We start from the raw sequence: 17189 nt of genomic DNA on the forward strand, positions 1-17189 counted from the left end.
GCTGTTCCGGTGTTCCTCCAGCAAAAGCCTGCGAGTAAACACGTCTGAGAAAATCCGGCAGTATCTCTTCATCATTCCATTCATGAATCCAATAACTTCCCAGTACAGCCCCTCCTGGTTGGCACGCTGTCATGAACATGAGCCGCACAACGCAATCGAGCACCGATCCAATGCTCTCCTGGTCGGCTTGAGAGAGAATCGCCCCTTTTGTAGCCAGAGGGTCTGCTTTGAGCTGCATAAACGCTCTCTGGAGTTTAATTCCATTGCAATGAGCTTTGCAAAACGAGATGTGGTCTGCGTGATATTTCGAAAGTTTGGCACTTCGTAAGTGGTACGTCAATGAGGCATTGTCTCCAATGTTATTTGCCTGTAGTAAACTCGAAGGACGCGCCATTGCGCATTCTCTTCCGACACAGAGAAAATGAGCTGGCAAAGAATTCTCTGATTCAAGCCCGACGATCGTGTGGGTGGTTCTCCATTATGAATCCCATGGCAAGGCTGTGTTGGTGAGAAAACTGACGGGGATTCTCAGCATTAGTACGTTGGCGGAGGAGTTACCGATGTAACATTGGTGCACGACCTAACGCACCCACCGGCTCGTCTTTCCAATTACACCTGAGGCAACTCAACAGAAAAAGCAACTCTGATTTGGGCGTGCCAAGTGGTCGAATCAGCCTGCCTTAGTCGGTAAGTCAGCCTCACCTGGACGGGAAGGGTACCCTAATACACCCACCCAACACGGGCCCCCATTCTTCTTCTCTTCTTTTACTATCACAATAGCGGTATCCTCGTCAGGGCCCGTAGGCTAAAGTATCAGCCAGTCTGACCGTAATAAAGAGCAATTCTTCGAGTCATTCCTAGCCCTCCGATAATTACTCAATGTCCCTCTATTGTTCATATGAGAATCAACTGGCGCCTTTCAGAGGGTATTGAATTCATACTATCGCCCGAAGTGTCCTGGACGACACATGGGATAAGTATGTCAAGGCTCATCACGACTAGCTTTGGCATTAATAGGCAGGGAATCGATGCCGCCGACGCTATCTTTTGCGATTTCTTAGAGACGTTCGACATCCTCAAATCTAGATCCGACTCAGTCCTGCCTGCTTACGCGTGTGGAGAGGGCGCGAAGACCCTCGAAGATGGACATGGAGAGCGTCTAACAATCGACACCGTGTGCCTCCCAGAAAGCCGCGAGCTACTGTCTTGCAATGAGGGAAATAGCCAGGTCGAACTGCAAGATTCTCGAAGGAATGGGGAAATTACCGAACAGGCGAAAATTGAAACTATTGTCAACGTCGTTATGCCGAGCGAGCCCTCGGACTTGCAGAATCAACTGGCTGAGCAATACCAACTTCCCGCCCCAGGGAGTCGTAACGACGAGCCCCAGGCGACCGACACCAGGAAGTTGAGAGACACTGCGGGGCATGATACATTCGATGGGCTCACTAGAGTCATTGTAGAGCCACAGAGTTTTCGATCTTTGAGCCTCAAGACCGCCTGGGCAAATTCTAATGTCACATTCACCGATGAGGAACGAAAAGTCTTGAACGTGTTTCGACTAAGACTCAGAAACCACAACACCGCATTCCATGCCAAATTCGGACGCCAATTTCCAGTCATCCTACTGTCTCTGGTTTCTATAGAGCCCAGTTGGTGGCAACAGCTTCGCATACTTTCGCTATCTAAACCCGCCTCCAATACCTACATCTGCATCTCTGGCCTTGAGCAATCCGAAGACATTCGAGCATTCGACCGTTTAATGTCCCAGCCAGGCTACAAACATCTCTACAGTCCCTTGAAGCTGTGTTACGAGAACATGAAAATTACTCGCCCAGCTGTGCCTGGATCGTATGACATTGATCCCTCGTTCACAGGAACTCTGTGCGGCAGTTTGGTCACCTTCAAGGATTCGGATGGCTCCCCAAGAACATCGACCATAGGCGGTCTGGTTGAGCTTGACGGTCAGACATTTGGGTTAACAACAAGTCACCGTCCGCAAGACGAAAGCATCGCGAACAGCGAAAAGGATGTCCCGTCTTTGGCTGACCTCATTACGGAATTTGCGAATGAGGAACCTGAAGACGATGAATTGTTACAGCCCGGAACGCCTGAATCGTTGAAAATGTCATCTAAGCATCTTCGAGCAGACGAAACTCTCGATTCTCCCAATATTGGGCCTACGTTTGTACAAGGCCCACGCCTTGGATCCCTACTATCTCTAAACTCGGATGAAATCTGGAATGATTGGAGCCTCATTTCCGTTGCACCAGGATGCCGCCTACCGAACACTGTACCTGGCTCTGATCACTATTTACAAATCACAGACCCTAGCAGCCTAGACGCAGCAAGCTTTCCTGATGGAAATTCTTGGCCTGTCATAATCATCTCAGGCATGAGCGGCGTTGTGTATGGTGTGCTGTCCTCGAATCCCTCATACATACTTGCTGGTCCAGACAACTCGTATGAATCTTGGACCATAAAGCTCAGGGAAGGCGGTGTGTACTCTTTCTTCACGCTGATGGTTCCAGGCATAAAAGTTCATCTGACAGACTGCTAGATCTCCAAGCCGGTGATTCCGGTTCTTGGGTTATACGAGAGAGCGACAGCAGCCTCTTGGGCATGGTGATAGCACGCTCCATTGGCTCAGCCTACATGATCTCCTGGGGGAACATCCAATACAGCATTGGGAAAAAAAGAGGTCTGGCGACCGATAGAGTTGCTTTACCGGTGTTCCCAAGCGATGGCGGTGCCTCCCGTTCCCACTATCATGCACAGTCATTCTCAGGCAGCACCAAGAATCGGCCACCGCAACAATATCACCACAATTATCCAGACACCGTTTTGAATAACGTCACGAGAATATTATTCATTTGGAAATGGCCATTAATTCACGTTCTCCTGGGAAAAGACTCAGGGACGTTACCGTCCTTCGAGAGGGGCCCGGCTGTATTCGTGGGGTACCGATTGAAACTCTTGACAAACAGCAAACACCCCGGCGCAGAGTCCCAAAGCCAGGATTTCAAGTCGAAACTGCGTTCTTACACCGAAAATGCTCGAAAGTCATTCGACTTTGTTGTGAATACGTTTCTTCGTTTCATCACACAAATTTTTGCTATCATGATGTCAATTTGGCCTCCCTACATTGTTATAGTTTTTGGCCTCTTCCTCACCTCCACGCCACTGCTTCGGGCAATTGCTCCTGGAGAAGTGAATGTGCTATACAGAGTCACGACGATATGCTGTGGCACGATCTTACTCTGTCTTCAAGTCCTTAGAGTGATCGGAAGATATCATAGCCTCCATAACAGGGAAGTTGACAGCATCTTAGAGACCTGCGCTACTCTCTTAACCCTGACGGCTGTCATGTTGGTCTTGACTTATGAGGATAGTACTCTCCTCGGCGGAGAGATATTAGAGAACGCTTGTAAGCATTTCGCAAGGTTCTATGCCTCGTTCGAACTAACATGGCGAAGCTCAGGTCTCTCTTCATGTTGCGCCGAACGCTCACGAAACAATTGCCGCAATACTATGGAGGTCCACCAAATTTTACTACCTTGAGATCAGGCGGAACGATTTCCTTGTTCACCTTGGATCCTTGGGAATCTTCCTCGTCTTCAGCACAGTCGTTGTAAAGCTTCTTTACATAGAACTTGCTCGACAACGCAGACTTCGAGCGCCCATAGAGAAGGATACAACCAGCTTCCCATAGCGTTCGCGACGTCCAGGATCGTGATGCTGCACGATTGTGCCATTTCATCGTGGCTGAACCCAAACATCCAATCATCCACCCCTAACACCTCTCGAAAACGCGATACAAGCCCTTTAGATCAGCAACCTCCAACACAGCAGCCTTCATCAACGACGTAGTCGCAACCAGCCTCGCCTTGAAGGCAGGGAAGAACACATGCTCAATCGCGGAACGCACATTTCTCCGCCGCCCCGCAAGCTGATCATCGACCTTGGCCTCCCCCTCATTCTCGTCAGCCTCTCCGCCAACCGTCGGCGGCAACTGCTCAGGCACATAGAAGGACGCCAGCTCTTTCAAAAAGGAATCAAAGCACAGCTTCTCATCCTCCCAGTTGACGCAGGGTCCGAGACGCAGCAGGAAACGAGGCAACTTGACCATGGCGGGCGTGTAGCCCTTGATCAGGAGGGGGATGGTGAGCAGCTCGCCCGCAGGGGAGACTTCGAGGGAGAAGTACTCGGTAAGCATCTCACGCCGCTCAATGAGCTGGGCTGCTACCTTCTCGACAACGTCCTCAATCTCAAAGTTCTCCTCGGGAGACTCGATGTTCGCCTTCTCTACCTCAGCGCCGATGCGGAGGATCTCTCGCAGGTCTAGAGGCGGCGTGAAGCGGATGGTGCCAAAGTTGCCAAAATCCGTCAGCCCGACTTGATAGCAGTACTCGTAACAGGTCCGACCGTAGTCAATAAGATACATCTTGACACCGCCCTGAATAGCGGCCAATCGACGGCGTTCGTCGACGACGCCGACAAATGTGTGATTCGCAAAGATTTCTGTGAGGTCGTTGTGCATGTCTTCCCTTACCTCGGCCCGGAGCTCCTTGACGCTAGTAAGCCTCATTGGCGCGAAGGGCCTATCGACCGTTTCGTACTGGATACGCTCCGAGGCAGACAAGGCATTTTCGTCAGCCGCCCCGGCTGCGGCCGCAGCAAGCCCGGGGGATGCCTTGGAGGGCGTAGCAGCTGTGGCTGAGGGCAGCATGCTGGTGATTTTCCGCAAGCTCGTATCGGTACGGACGAGGTTGTTAGAGTTCCTCCGTGGTCTTTTCGAGCCTGGGGTTTCTCTTGCCGGCGTCGCTGGGGTTCCCTCGCTCTCGGCCTGAGGGGATATCTCCATCATCTGGCCCCCCGGGAGCAAGCTCTGTGTCATGAATGTGCGACTTGTGTCCACCTCTGCCAGCTTAGAGCGTATGTGCTCGCATATTGACTGGATGACGTCATCTTCGTTCAGGAAATGCACTTCTTGCTTCGTGGGATGGACGTTGACGTCGACTCGGGCAGGGTCGATCTCGAGGCTGAGGTAGATGAATGGCCGACCGCCCTTGGGTAAGAATGAGGCGTACAGCTGCTCAAGTGCCTTTCTTATGGTGGTTGACTCTACACAACGGTGATTGATGAATAGGAGAAAGGTAGTCTTTTTTATGTTGTAGTTGGCGTTCGTAGCCCATCCAGTAGCCTTGAAGCCCCAACGGTCTTCTGAGGTTGAGAACTGCATTAACTCGTTGGCGACACTTGAGCCGTATATCTGCCGTATTCGGTCGATTTCGCTTGCTGTGGCTTGGATGGATACACTGGTACCCGATTCGCCGTGCTTCTTGCAGGAGAAGCCCACTCCCTTACAATGGATGGCGTAACGTCCAACAATGTCAATGATCTTATTGTACTCCTCAGCAGGCGACCTAAATGCTCTTCGACGTGTCGGTATGTTATAGAACATGTCTTCGACGCTGATCTGCGTACCCTGGCGGCCAGCAGTGGGCTTGGGCTCAGCCGACTGACCGGGCTTTGCAGGAGCCAGCTTCCCATCGAGGTATGTGGCACGCCATGCGCAATTCGAGTCTTTGGTCTTGGTAGTCACGGAAAGATGGGCGATGTGACTGATACTTGCTAGGGCTTCGCCTCTGAAGCCATACGTGGCAATGGAGGTGAGGTCCTCGAAGGCGGTGATCTTAGAAGTCGTATGACGCTCACAGAGAATCTCCATGTCTTCTCTCTTGAGCAGAGTCAGAACGGATAGGTAGATCCACGAAGAGGACGCATGTCATGTCATACCTGAATACCGCATCCATTGTCGGTGATTTGCAGGAGTTTGAGGCCACCCTCCTTGACCAGTACCTCGAGAGCGGTGGCACCTGCGTCAACGGAGTTCTCGATCAATTCTTTCAGGGCATTGACAGGGGCAACAATGATCTCTCCGGCGGCGATTTTATTGACTACATTCTGATCGAGGGCCTGCATACGCCTGTCAGAAGTGTAGCACGCCGAGTAAGCGGCAAATGCAACTCACGCGAATTCGACGAGGCCCTTGAGAGTCTTCCAGGTCATCCTCCGCCTTCCGCTTCGTGCCAGCAGAAGGAGCGGAATCGACTTCCATGGGGTCAGCCATGGCCGTCTGAGGTTCGAGAAGGCTCAATGTTGCTAGTAGCTGTTGCGGGGCAGTGTAACACCAGTAAGGCGAGGCAGGAAGGCAGCTCAATAGCGGTACATGCCCACCAACAGCTTCATTCAGCTGGCTTGGGAAACAGTGTGAATGTACGAATTCGCAAGGTTGTCGAGTGGAGAGGAGAAAATGCCTGCTGCCAGCGAGGATGGAGTCGCGACTACCGGGCTCACGGGTTCCCAGAGTTTGGCGCGTCTTCACGTGAGCAGCTGTTTAGTCAGCCAAAACCACTTTATGGAAGGTGCTTGCCTTGGAACCACGAACCTTCCTCGGGCACCTCAGCTACCTCGGTACGTACCAAAGTAGCCGTTCTTACCCATCGCATCCCACAACCTACCTAAGGTAAGGTACCTTAAGGAGCCCACACCCATCTGCGCATCACTTCAACAACCTATCGACCTCCCACCCGGGTTGCTGCAACAATACACATCCTTGACAATGCCTCTAGCCCCTAATACAATTTACGGTTGCAGTCCTCGAGTCCATGTCGTCTTCACCGTTATCTGACCAATTTGCACCTGTCACAATTCTGCACAACACAGCACTCGGATCGACATTTCTGACGCTGGCACGAAACCCATCCAGATGTGATGACGCCAGAGTACCATCGAATTCGCGAGACCGAGACACTGAAAGACCATTTCTGATCGATCTTCGAAGTCGTGCTTTAGTTTCCAAAGATTCCGGGCTCCGATCCGGGGCGTATCCGTCAACCCTGCGAGCATAGATCCCCAGTGATCAAACCAGGGACTGTCGATGTAGTCCATCGATCAGATTCACCGAGAACAGCGTTGACATTTCTGGTGTGGAGGCTGTGGCGGTGTTCGACACCGAAAGTCTCCAATGTTCAAGAGAATGCCACCTACCAAGCTCAGCCATCAGGCACAAACAAATCGCGGTGGTATCCATTCTACTTGGCCGAAAACGCCTTGGACGTCTGTCAACAAATCTGCCTCGCAGAAGCTTCGCAGAACCCCATGAAGAAGTTCATTCCTCGAAGGGTGACTCAGACAGCGGCACACTCCGAGACATGCCCTGACCTCGGCCTAACATAAACGCCTTTGTTGTTTGCTGGAGATATTTCCAATGGGATAGGGAAGAACAGACAGTTGCAATCTCTTGCACGTTCATTCAAAGCTGCGGATACCGAAAGTTTGGCCTCATCATCATGAAATTTGGCGAGGCACCCCAAACCACGGCTTCTCGCATGAAGTTGACAAAGGGGCTTCTCGCGCACAAGCCGGCAACATTTACACCATTTACAACCGGCCGGCACATGGTCGTCGTTTGAGAACCGTGCACTTTTTCAGAAACTGACCAAAATATAACGACAAGCATCCGAACTGCCCGCACCAGCGTCGGCCGCCAGGCCATCTTTGCAAAGATTGCTGTCCCCTCTTTTTGGACCATTGTCAGTCTAACACTAACCAACTCCACGTACTCCGTACACTCCCAGCGGCGCCTGCCATGTGCAAAGACGAGCCAGCAGAAAGCACCACAGGTGACGGCGTGGCCTCGACACGCGCCCATCTCTCGAGTGCGAGGTAAGTTGGCCCTCCCCCTGGTCCTTACCAGGCCCACCGCTGCCACTACGTGCATGGTTGTAGTGTCACGTCTGACAGCGGGTCCAGCGGATGGAGCTCCAGACTACCTTCACCAGATCCTATCATTTCGGACCCAACCATGACACCCGGCCGGCGTATCCCCCGAAGTCCTCTTGCTCCTCTGTCCCACGCCGAGAGCTTGATGGACATGCAAATTCCTCAACCGTCGGGGCCACTTCAGGTCGGCAGGAAACGGGACATTGATGAGGTTTTCGACGACAGCACGCCACCTTCGCCCGATAAGCTGCAACGCGAGCTCGATCAGCAGCATGATGAGGCCAAAGAGGAGGCCATGAACACCAGTCGCAACTTGACAACGAGTACACTCATGCCCCTTGACACTCATGAGCCAGACAGCAAGCGGCGCAAGACACTCGCCTACCGAGTCAAGCCTCCTACTCGCAGTGACAGTTCGCACTACGGGCATGGCTCCGAGCATGGCCACGCGGATGACAGCGGCCGCCAAAACACGGTCGAACGACAAGTCAGCCGCAAATCAAACTCTCCAAAAAACGGTTGAGAAGCGGGCGTTTGTTGCCGCCACCATTGAAGCATCAGCCTGTCCCATGATGCCATCCATGCAGGAACAGGACGGCCTACCGCCCAACGTCCACCGGCAACGCAGCATCGCCCCTCTTCTTATCAGAGTCTAGTATCCGTAGGGCCTCTCGGTAGACCCAGGACCCCAGCTCCTCGCGTGGTTCGGATACTTGACGGTCGTCCTACAGTATCCTACGGAATGCTTTTCGTCCTCAGCAGCGGCAACAAACCCCGATTACAGAGGCTCACTAGCAACACGGCAGTGGAGAGAAACCCTCCTCATCTCTTGATCTCGACAGCGAGCATTGCGAAGACGTCTGGCAGCTGTCGACCGGTGTTGATAGTGCGACTAGCTTTCCCACGTTGTGGTTTAGCGGCCGGCACTGCCACTATCCGGCGCCCCTCCCTCATTTCCTCCCCCCAACTCCTCCAAGCAAACGTGCGCCCATAGGACCTGGCTGCCATGCGAGGCCCGTTTCGAAACAACCTTAACCGTATGCGCCTTTCCCGTTTGCGCTGCAAACGACAACTGCTCAGGGTGCCCAAGAGTCCATTTCAGGAACCTTCGCCTCCCCCTCGCGACCCTTTCGCGGTCTAGCGCGCTGGGGACGTCAAGAACGTAGAGGGCCGAATCCAGTGAGAATCATGAAGATCCTTCGGCAGCGCCTCTTTTGTTTCAGGTCGACGCTCTCAAGATGGTTTCCTTTTCGCATCGGAATTTGCTTCTTCTCCTCGTCCACATCCTTTCGCCGTTCTTTTCAAACTCTGAAGAGTCACTCGAGCGGCACAGTTCAACGCCTCGTGTTTGCACTTGACGGCGTCTTCTCCCTTCCCGGAATAGCAAATAGACAATTACAAACCCCTGCCGCGTCTTGCCGCTTTCAGCTGTTCGCATCCACTACAGTTCCCAATATGTCCATCAGCGTTTCAACTTTGGGTGGTGGTCTCCGTCGCTTGGACGAATGCGAACATGTGGTGGTGTCCTCTCCCGCCGGTAACCCAAAGGTCTCAATTCTCAACCATTAGGAATACTGCCTCGTTTCTTTTCGCCAGCAAAGCACACCAATTCAAAAGCTTCTCGCATCCCTCAATCTCCTTGGATCCCGTTGATCAGCTGAATGGTCAAGGGTGCTGTCCGTGGTTTTCAATATTGGACAGGTATACCCACCCAAAGATGCACAATGACCGAATGAAAAACTCTTTTGGGCCACCAACAATCTGCCCGGCTCCGTCTCGGAGATTTTTCTCAACCGTAACGAGCAACCTCCAGTGCATCCCCCTGCACCTCTTCATCCCATTCCCCTGGCTGGTGCCTCGGTGGTTGGATCCACTACAGGCCTGTTTTGTTTCGTTTCGTTTCCTCGCTCGTTTCCCTGTCCCTCCTTTCGGTTGGGCCTCTGGGGTAAAATAAAGGGACGCACGAACGACTTTTGACTACGCAGGAAGAAAGACAAAAAGAGAGAGATCCCCGGAGGGGGGGGGGGGCCGGGACAGAAGACGACGGTCAACTCAAGATCCCCCTGAGCATCGCATCCTTTTTCTCTCACCTCATCTCTCGAGTCCCGCTCAGTCTGTTACTCTCTTACTTTGTTGGGGGATGCTGCCCACATTACGGCACACGGCCAAAGAAAAGATCTGCGGGAACGTTGGCGATGAAGAAACGGACATACATGTCCATCATCTGACGGCATAAAGGCAGCTCGCACTCTAGATCGAGTAGGCCAACGCTGCCACAGAAGCACAAAACCAAACACAAACCTCGAGCCAACGCCGAAGAAAGAAAAAGGACATGCAGCACAAGGAGAGACACAGAGATGTCAGAGACTATGACTCGAGCCAATGGCAACACCAATCCATCCCGAACGTCCAAACAAGAACCATGGACCTCCCGAGGAAAACTCCCGATAATCCCTCCCCCCTCCACCATCCTTCTCTTCTTCCCTCCCAGTCTCCCACTCTCTTTCATCCTTGGCCCCATCTCATATCGCACACTCTCGCTTCTCATCACCTAAGACCATGGATTATATGCAATGGTTCATCGGCAAGAGAGGGGAAAATGGGACCCAAAACCAGACCGAGCGATTATCATTCATCCTCAACCAATGCTTCAAGCGGGCGGCAGCACCAATCCAATACCAGGGCCGGACTATACCTTCCAATGCGGATGCAACTAGGAGCCACGCGAAATGACACACACTTCCGCCTGCACCACTTGCATTGGACACAAGAGACGCAAGAAAGCAACGCAACGCAACGCACGCAGATGGGTTCATTAGGAAGCACGCATCCGCATACGCATCCGCATCCGCCGGTCGTGGGCGCCTGAATGGGCACAGACGAGCTCTTGCAAAAGTCGCAGATTTGACTTGCGCCGCAGTGGACTGCAGAGAAGGGAGGGCAAGGCAGGGGTGGCCAAAGGGGAAAACGAAACGTTGGATGGGGGGCTCAAGTGAGTGACCAATCCTTTTCCATTGCAGTCTTATGAACCAAGGTGGTTTAAATTATCTACGGGCCTGTTGTTGTAGTGGCAGCCGAACCTCGTTCTTTGCTCTGGCCTCTATTTTCTCCAGTTCTCTCTTTTACAACAACCGCCTCTCTCTTTCTTTCTTGTCCACCCCCCTTTCCCTTCCTACTCCTCTTTCCTCTTTTCACCTTCAGCCGGGATCTAGCAATGTTTCGCTCTCCCGAGCATCTCGTTCCTATGTCACCTTACCGGTGCACGCTACGCCTCCACCACACTCCCGCAACATGAAGCATGGAACACCCCTCCATCAATGCTCCATGGCCATGGCTACGATAAATAGGTCCACGGGTCGACCTGCCAAAATTGCGGCAGATGCTCTCCCGCACTGACCCCTTCCCGATGGTCTCCGCAATTCCCGGACCTGAGTAATGGGGCAACTCTCCTGTCAAAAGTCTGCGGCCTCGCCCTTCCCCCGCTCGTTTGCCCATATTCTTCTTCAAGTAATAGAAGCAAACAAAGAGTCGTCTTGCCACGTCTTGAGTTGTTCGTCGAAGTATCGTTGGCTTCAGCCTGTTGTCGGCATCGGACTTTTCGAAACTCTGGATTCGGTACTCATCATCATCCTAGACGCCATCGTCACCACGTCGGATATAACCCACCATCACAAGAGTCCGAGTTAGACGACGACGACAAAAACAACGCTGGGGCACTTCAGCAGCAAGGCAACGTGAACGGAGCAACGCGGTAGTTGGCAAGGAATCGCCGGGTGGGCCTTCTTTTCTTTAAGGGATATAACAAGAAAACGGTATCTGGGGACCCAGACAGCAACAAAGACACGCATATGACCGCCCCATGGCTCTTCTCATTCCGCCGCCAATCTCTTTGGAGACGACGGGCCATATTCCTACACTCTCCAACATCATTCAGCATTGGATTGGATGCAACAACATACGCAACCTGCCCAGCCCAGGGAATCGAAGCCAAAGAGAAAAACGCCCAAACGGATGCCAAAATGCCCCAATTGGAAGCAGGAGGAAAACAGTATGTGCAGGGGGTGGAGCAAAAAGCAAGAAAAAAGTTGGTGGTTATACAAGTGGTATCTCGTGATGGCTCGTGGCCACCGGAAAAACAACAACGATGGACCCGAAGGCGGACATGGAAACGAAGGGAACTCGATACAAATACAAGAGGCGAACGACGCGGAGACCGCCCACCTCAACACACGGTCAAAAATGTCAACGGACCAGGGATTCGGTCTCGAATGCAGCCCCTATCGTTACTGGGCAGGAGACGTACACCGAGCCGGGTGAAGGGAATTATTATCGACCACAACCGCTAGGGCGGCAGGAAGTCATTACTCATTGCGGACGTCGTTGCTGCGGGTCCGGCTTCTCGAGAAGGCCACCAATATCGACCCGTCCGGATCGTTCGTCCCTTTGCCAGGAAGATGACTCTGGTTGGGGAGGTTGATGGGGGCCAGCTCGGATCGGAGGCAACTGGAAAGATGGCTGCGGCGGCCGAGTGGTCGGCGGCAGCTCACTGCGAGGGATCTGGTATGACGAGGGTCCGCTGGCGTACTCGGGACGGCTGGGTGAGGCCGCATATGACGGCATGCCAGGACTGACACCGGGGCTTAGACCAGAAGCCATGTGCAGAGGTTGGCCAGGGGATGGGCGCGGCGCGAGTGCGCCTTCTCCGAATCGAAGTCTCGGCTGCTCGAACGTGGCGGAGACGGGAGTGTGCTGCGCGTATGCCTGCTGTTGAGGCGGATAAGGATACGGCACCTCGCGTGCATGCGGAGATGGCGAGGGGTACGGATACCGCGGTGCGGCATTGATGAGGAGGACGATGAAGTAAATCGATTCACGTTTGGCCAAACCCAGGCGCACGGAATACGACCTCGGCTGTCCATCGCTCGCCGCGAAAACGAAGAAGTCTTGACGATCGAGCTGGAACCGCGAAATCTCATCGGCCTCGAATCGCAAAGAGTCGAAAACGCGCTCTTGCTCCTGCCTGCCGAAGATGGGAGGTAGGTAGACGGGGTCCTTTCTTGTTCGCTCCTCTTGTATCTGCCGTTGGTGGCTCTGAAGCTTCTCGCGCTCAGTGGGCGCCACAATGTCGAAGAGAGAGCGGCCTCTGACGTTAGGAATTCCGACGGCATCAGAAAAAGCCGGCGAAGCACGCGCAATTTCCAGCTCTGTCGTCAAGAAGATGACTGGCTCGGGCGCCCCAGACGCGAGAGACGGGGGCTGGCCGTACAGGTTCGCGTCGCCCATGGGAGCTCTGTCCAGATACCGAGGCGCAATGGGTTCGCTTGGTTGAGACTTTAGAACGCGATAGGAGTGACTGCCTCGGATGGGGTCATCGTACCCTGAGATGGGAGTGCCAGCTGAGTAGTGGCTCAGCGGCGGTCTCCTTGCTGCCGCGGCGGCGGCTGCGGCATCCTGAGGATGCTGATATGTCGAGGGGCCATAGCGGGCTTCTCGGTCGTCTCTCAGCCGCGGGCGGCCACGCTTCTTGTGTTGCACATCAACGCAGGCGTCTTCCTTGCCGTTGCTTGTGCATCTCGAACAGGGCCGCTGAGCTATTTGTCGCAAGCGCACGTCAGCGAAACTGTCATCCGGTTGTGGTGTTCTCTCTCCACACGCTAAAGAGCAAAAAGAAAAGACGCAAGCGCACGATCCAAAGCTGTTGCAAGTGCAAAAGCCGCACCTCCACAACCATCCACCACAAGTCAAGCAAAAAAGCTTACATGACGTCTTCCAACGGGCACTTGCTCGTCAGTCGCGTGGCTTAGACGTTTGGTTGCTTTTCCCACCCCATCCGCTCACCAGCTGCCATGCGTCGCATCCGACACGTCAATGACACGCTAGTTCTGTCCACTTGGATCATCCCGCGACCAGACCAGACGGAGCAGCGATCGACCAGCCAAGTCCACCCAGAAAAAAGCTCTCGCGCAAGGGAAAATCGCCTCCGCTTTCTGTTTCAGAAATGGCACAATCGATAGCAACCACACCCGGTCCAACGGCACGCGATTGGCGAGTTCACCGCATCCCTAACCGTAATCAAGATTCGAGGGTCGCTCCCGGGGGTGCCGGCTGTTACCCGCCAATCTTCCCAAAATGCCGGGCCGACATTCCGGGGCGAACGGGTCCAGGAACCAGACGGCGCAAGAACCGGTAGTGGTTCGCCGATTGTATGGTTGTGAGAATGAGAGACGCTGGAGGAGCTGAGATGGCCGGCGCGGAAGTCCGGCCAAGAAAGACCAATGCTCTCTCTGCTGGGGTTGACGCCAGTCCAGTTGGGCCACACGGACACCCGCAAGTAAGACTTGGTTGACAGCCTTTGACGGCATGCGCCATCCCATTCAACGCAACCATCTCAACTCTCCGTCCGAGTTTCTGCGAATGATCCTCCCAGGCGGGATCGTCTTCCCCTCAGCACCGGTCTCAGGTCCAGGGGTTGATCCCTGCGCTGCTTCGAGTGTCGCACGCACGTACGCCTTGCTAGGTTAATGCCGCGTCCAGATTCACTCTCGGAGCCCTCTTGACCGGTCATGATGTCAAGTATTGTTCCCCCCAAAGATTTGGAGCCGCATGCGCCCGGAGGCTGCAGTGCTGGTTCCTTGCAGTCCGCGGGAGTTTCCTCTTTTGGTCGATCCCCCAGTCGGAAAGGACAATGCAAAAATGACAACCTAAAGAAAGCAAACGCAAAAGGAGAGAAAAAAAAAACCAAAAATCAAAAATAGGCTGGCTAGCAAGCCAGTTCGTACGTACCGTCGCATCTAGACTAAATGTCAGCGTCACCGTATCGAGATACCACTTCCGCCCGTTTCACTTGGAGTATCTGCGGGGAGATTGGTAACCTACCGAAGATGGGCTCGTTTACATGGCACACAGGCTGATGCCACATGGCCCTTTGTCTTTCTTTGCGTCTTGGGAGACGTATAGGGACCGCTGTCCTGGGATGTCTGCGACATGGTTGTCGCGTAGCCATGCTGATGAGGTCCTGTTGGCTGTGGCGGCGGTGGCCCAGACATTTGCATGTAGGGCGGAGGAGGCCGCTGCTGCATGACTTGGCTTGCCAGATGTGCGTATCCTGAAGGCGTAGTCCGCAGGTGGTCGTCGGGTCGAGGGTATGAGTAAGGCATCCTGTCTTGCGGATCGGCGTGATATGATCGAGGCTGAGGTGGCGGCAAGGAATGCGGCGGAGGCGGAGGTCCTCGGTAGTCGCCTTGCGGTATCGTCGTTGGCGGCAGTCCTCCCCGGTAGGCATTTTGCGGACTGGTGGACGGATAGCTGCCATGCAGTTGCCCTCGGTCACCAGCCTCTGGATTTGGCTTGGGCGGGAGAGGAGGAGACCCTGACATGGGCGGGGAAGGATATGCTCTGGGTCGAGCAGGAGTCTCGGACTCTGCTCTTGTTGGCGTTGCCCAGGTCAGGTCGAGGGCGAATCGCGCCAGATCGGAAATGCCTCGGCGCTGGCCGAACGAGGTAGACGACGTATCGCAATCGCTACTTATGGCTTGCATGGATGTTGTGATGCAGCTTCAACAGGCACTCGGGTCGAGAGCTTCCCACGCCTTCTTTTAGACGACGCCTCGTTTCCCAGAATGTTGCGAAAGGCCGGAACTATTGCGTAGACGCTGCCGGTGCGTTGTATGCTGTTGACGATATCCGTGTCGCTCTTTTGCGTGCGCCGGGCCCAAATTAAATCACCCTTCTTTTTTCAAGGGATGTTGTACTCTGTGGCTCCTTTCGAATGATGCCTTTTCCTCTTGATCGAATCAGTTGAATTCCTCCTCTTGTCCACTCAGTCTCGAAACACCGGTTCCGATGGGGAGAAGAAAGCTCTTTCGTGGTTTCTGCAGAAATACTCGATATGGCGAATAGCAAAAGTCTGAACCAGCGGGTATTTCAAAGACAGTGCAAGCTCGCGAGCGGTCTTTAGTCACTCAACCGGGCGTTCGTGCTAGGTGTGAGAGTCGCAAGAGAAGACCGATTCAGCTATGCTAGGAAAGCAGGCCAGGAATGAGAATATGCAGCGCCCGATGCTGTAAGACGATGAGGCTGCTGTAGCAGGAAGCCCGCACAATGATCCTCCAAGCTCCAATGAAGCTCCTTGCGGCGTTGCTGGCGGGTCGTCGAGCGCGATGCTGATGCGGGCAGTTGCAGGAGGTACCACGACAGAACCTCAGGCACGGGATGCGGAGATGGATGGCTGGATACCTGCGTACCAGCGACCTGTCTTTGGGTACGGATGTATAAGTGATGGAATAAGAGAAAAAGAGAAGGGCGGAAGTAGAGAAAAGGGAGGAAGACGATGTAGATCTAGTCTACCCCTAGCCTCTTTTTGTCTCTCCGATTCTCTCTCCTCTCGGCGGCCGGAATAAAGCAGCGTTATTTCTCGAGGGCTGGATACGTTGGAGAGAAGGACCCATAGGCTTTTTTTTTTTTGGGAGCAGTCGATCGGTGGCTCCCGGTCGGTTTTTGTGTGACTGGAGGCAGGCTTGCTAGACCTACGAGGGGAGGGGGCAATTGAGATGAAGCTAGGGTGTGGTTCAGGGTTGATCTGGTCGAGGGAAAGGTAGGCCAGGGAACACCCTGGTCGACGTCTTTAGAGTGGCTGCTAATCAAGGGTAGAGGGCTATGCCATCACGATCCCCTGTTCAACGACAATTCTCCGCGCGTCTGTGTGTGAGAGGTGTGTGTGAGTGTGTGCAGGTTGGGATGAGGTAAGGTACGATGCTTTCTGCGACGTATGCGTCTTGAGTGTGAGAGAACGTGAGGGGGGGCGTGTAGGAGAAAAAGGACAGAGTGAGAGAGTCTGAGGGAGTGAGTATGTGTGTGTGTGAAAGAGAGAGATAGATAGAGAGGGAAGAAAAATCATAGACTGGCAGCATTGCCAGCCGTGGGCAGCAAAAACAGAGAACCAGTAACTTGAAGCAGTCAGTACGGTGGCCAGGGAGGAGATGATAATATTGGTTGACGGTAGCGATGGCGATAGTAGCGCTGGGTCTGAGGGTTCCCGCATGAGATTAAACCAGGCACGTATGAAGCCACAACGTAATAAGACAGTGGGGGAGACAAGAGTCAGTTGGGTCACAGTCCAGTGAAAGGTGAGTGAAGGAAGAGACGCGGACACGGGACGGGGCCGCGGGCGTGGCCAAGGCCAGAGAAAGCTAGCGAGACTATCCGCAGAGAGCGAAAGACAGAGAGGGACCGGAGAAATAAGATGCAATAATAATTTACGGTGGAAATCAAAAGGGCTTCATTGCGTCTGCAGGCTCTCCCTCACTGTGTCTCTTCCCGACCGCAGTATTCACTTTTGCAACTTTAGCAGTGAGGGCCAGTATGCAGCGTGCAAAGTACCAAATTTGATTGGGGATGCGAAG

The 17189-nt window shown here is 53.7% G+C and overlaps 6 protein-coding genes across 6 annotated transcripts; 2 read left to right on the plus strand and 4 right to left on the minus strand.

Moving 5' to 3' along the window:
* Nucleotides 1-979: 979 nt before the first annotated feature.
* On the plus strand, nucleotides 980-2629 carry CCOS01_09844 (uncharacterized protein; the record flags this gene model as incomplete). The annotated part of the gene is made up of 2 exons (XM_060458001.1): nucleotides 980-2188; nucleotides 2561-2629. 2 exons carry the CDS (start codon nucleotides 980-982, stop codon nucleotides 2627-2629), a joined length of 1278 nt encoding a protein of 425 aa, XP_060311166.1.
* A 1164-nt stretch (nucleotides 2630-3793) lies between these two features.
* Nucleotides 3794-6382, minus strand: CCOS01_09845 (DNA mismatch repair protein MutL; the record flags this gene model as incomplete). The annotated part of the gene is made up of 3 exons (XM_060458002.1): nucleotides 3794-5740; nucleotides 5800-5979; nucleotides 6035-6382. Coding segments are annotated over 3 exons (2475 nt in total), but the record flags the coding sequence as incomplete, so codon positions are not given.
* A 936-nt stretch (nucleotides 6383-7318) lies between these two features.
* CCOS01_09846 (uncharacterized protein) lies at nucleotides 7319-7465 on the minus strand (the record flags this gene model as incomplete). Its single annotated transcript, XM_060458003.1, has 1 exon — nucleotides 7319-7465. The coding sequence occupies one exon, from the start codon at nucleotides 7463-7465 to the stop codon at nucleotides 7319-7321; it is 147 nt and encodes a 48-aa protein (XP_060311168.1).
* A 189-nt stretch (nucleotides 7466-7654) lies between these two features.
* Nucleotides 7655-8311, plus strand: CCOS01_09847 (uncharacterized protein; the record flags this gene model as incomplete). The annotated part of the gene is made up of 2 exons (XM_060458004.1): nucleotides 7655-7731; nucleotides 7795-8311. 2 exons carry the CDS (start codon nucleotides 7655-7657, stop codon nucleotides 8309-8311), a joined length of 594 nt encoding a protein of 197 aa, XP_060311169.1.
* Nucleotides 8312-10352: 2041 nt separating this feature from the next.
* CCOS01_09848 (uncharacterized protein) lies at nucleotides 10353-10604 on the minus strand (the record flags this gene model as incomplete). Its single annotated transcript, XM_060458005.1, has 1 exon — nucleotides 10353-10604. The coding sequence occupies one exon, from the start codon at nucleotides 10602-10604 to the stop codon at nucleotides 10353-10355; it is 252 nt and encodes an 83-aa protein (XP_060311170.1).
* A 1549-nt stretch (nucleotides 10605-12153) lies between these two features.
* On the minus strand, nucleotides 12154-15326 carry CCOS01_09849 (uncharacterized protein; the record flags this gene model as incomplete). Its single annotated transcript, XM_060458006.1, has 3 exons — nucleotides 12154-13379; nucleotides 14572-14579; nucleotides 14665-15326. The coding sequence occupies 3 exons, from the start codon at nucleotides 15324-15326 to the stop codon at nucleotides 12154-12156; spliced, it is 1896 nt and encodes a 631-aa protein (XP_060311171.1).
* Between the last annotated feature and the right edge of the window lie 1863 nt (nucleotides 15327-17189).

This window comes from Colletotrichum costaricense, assembly GCF_030867565.1.
Source record: "Colletotrichum costaricense strain IMI 309622 chromosome Unknown Scaffold_10.1, whole genome shotgun sequence".
In the NCBI taxonomy this organism is placed as follows: Eukaryota; Fungi; Ascomycota; class Sordariomycetes; order Glomerellales; family Glomerellaceae; genus Colletotrichum; species Colletotrichum costaricense.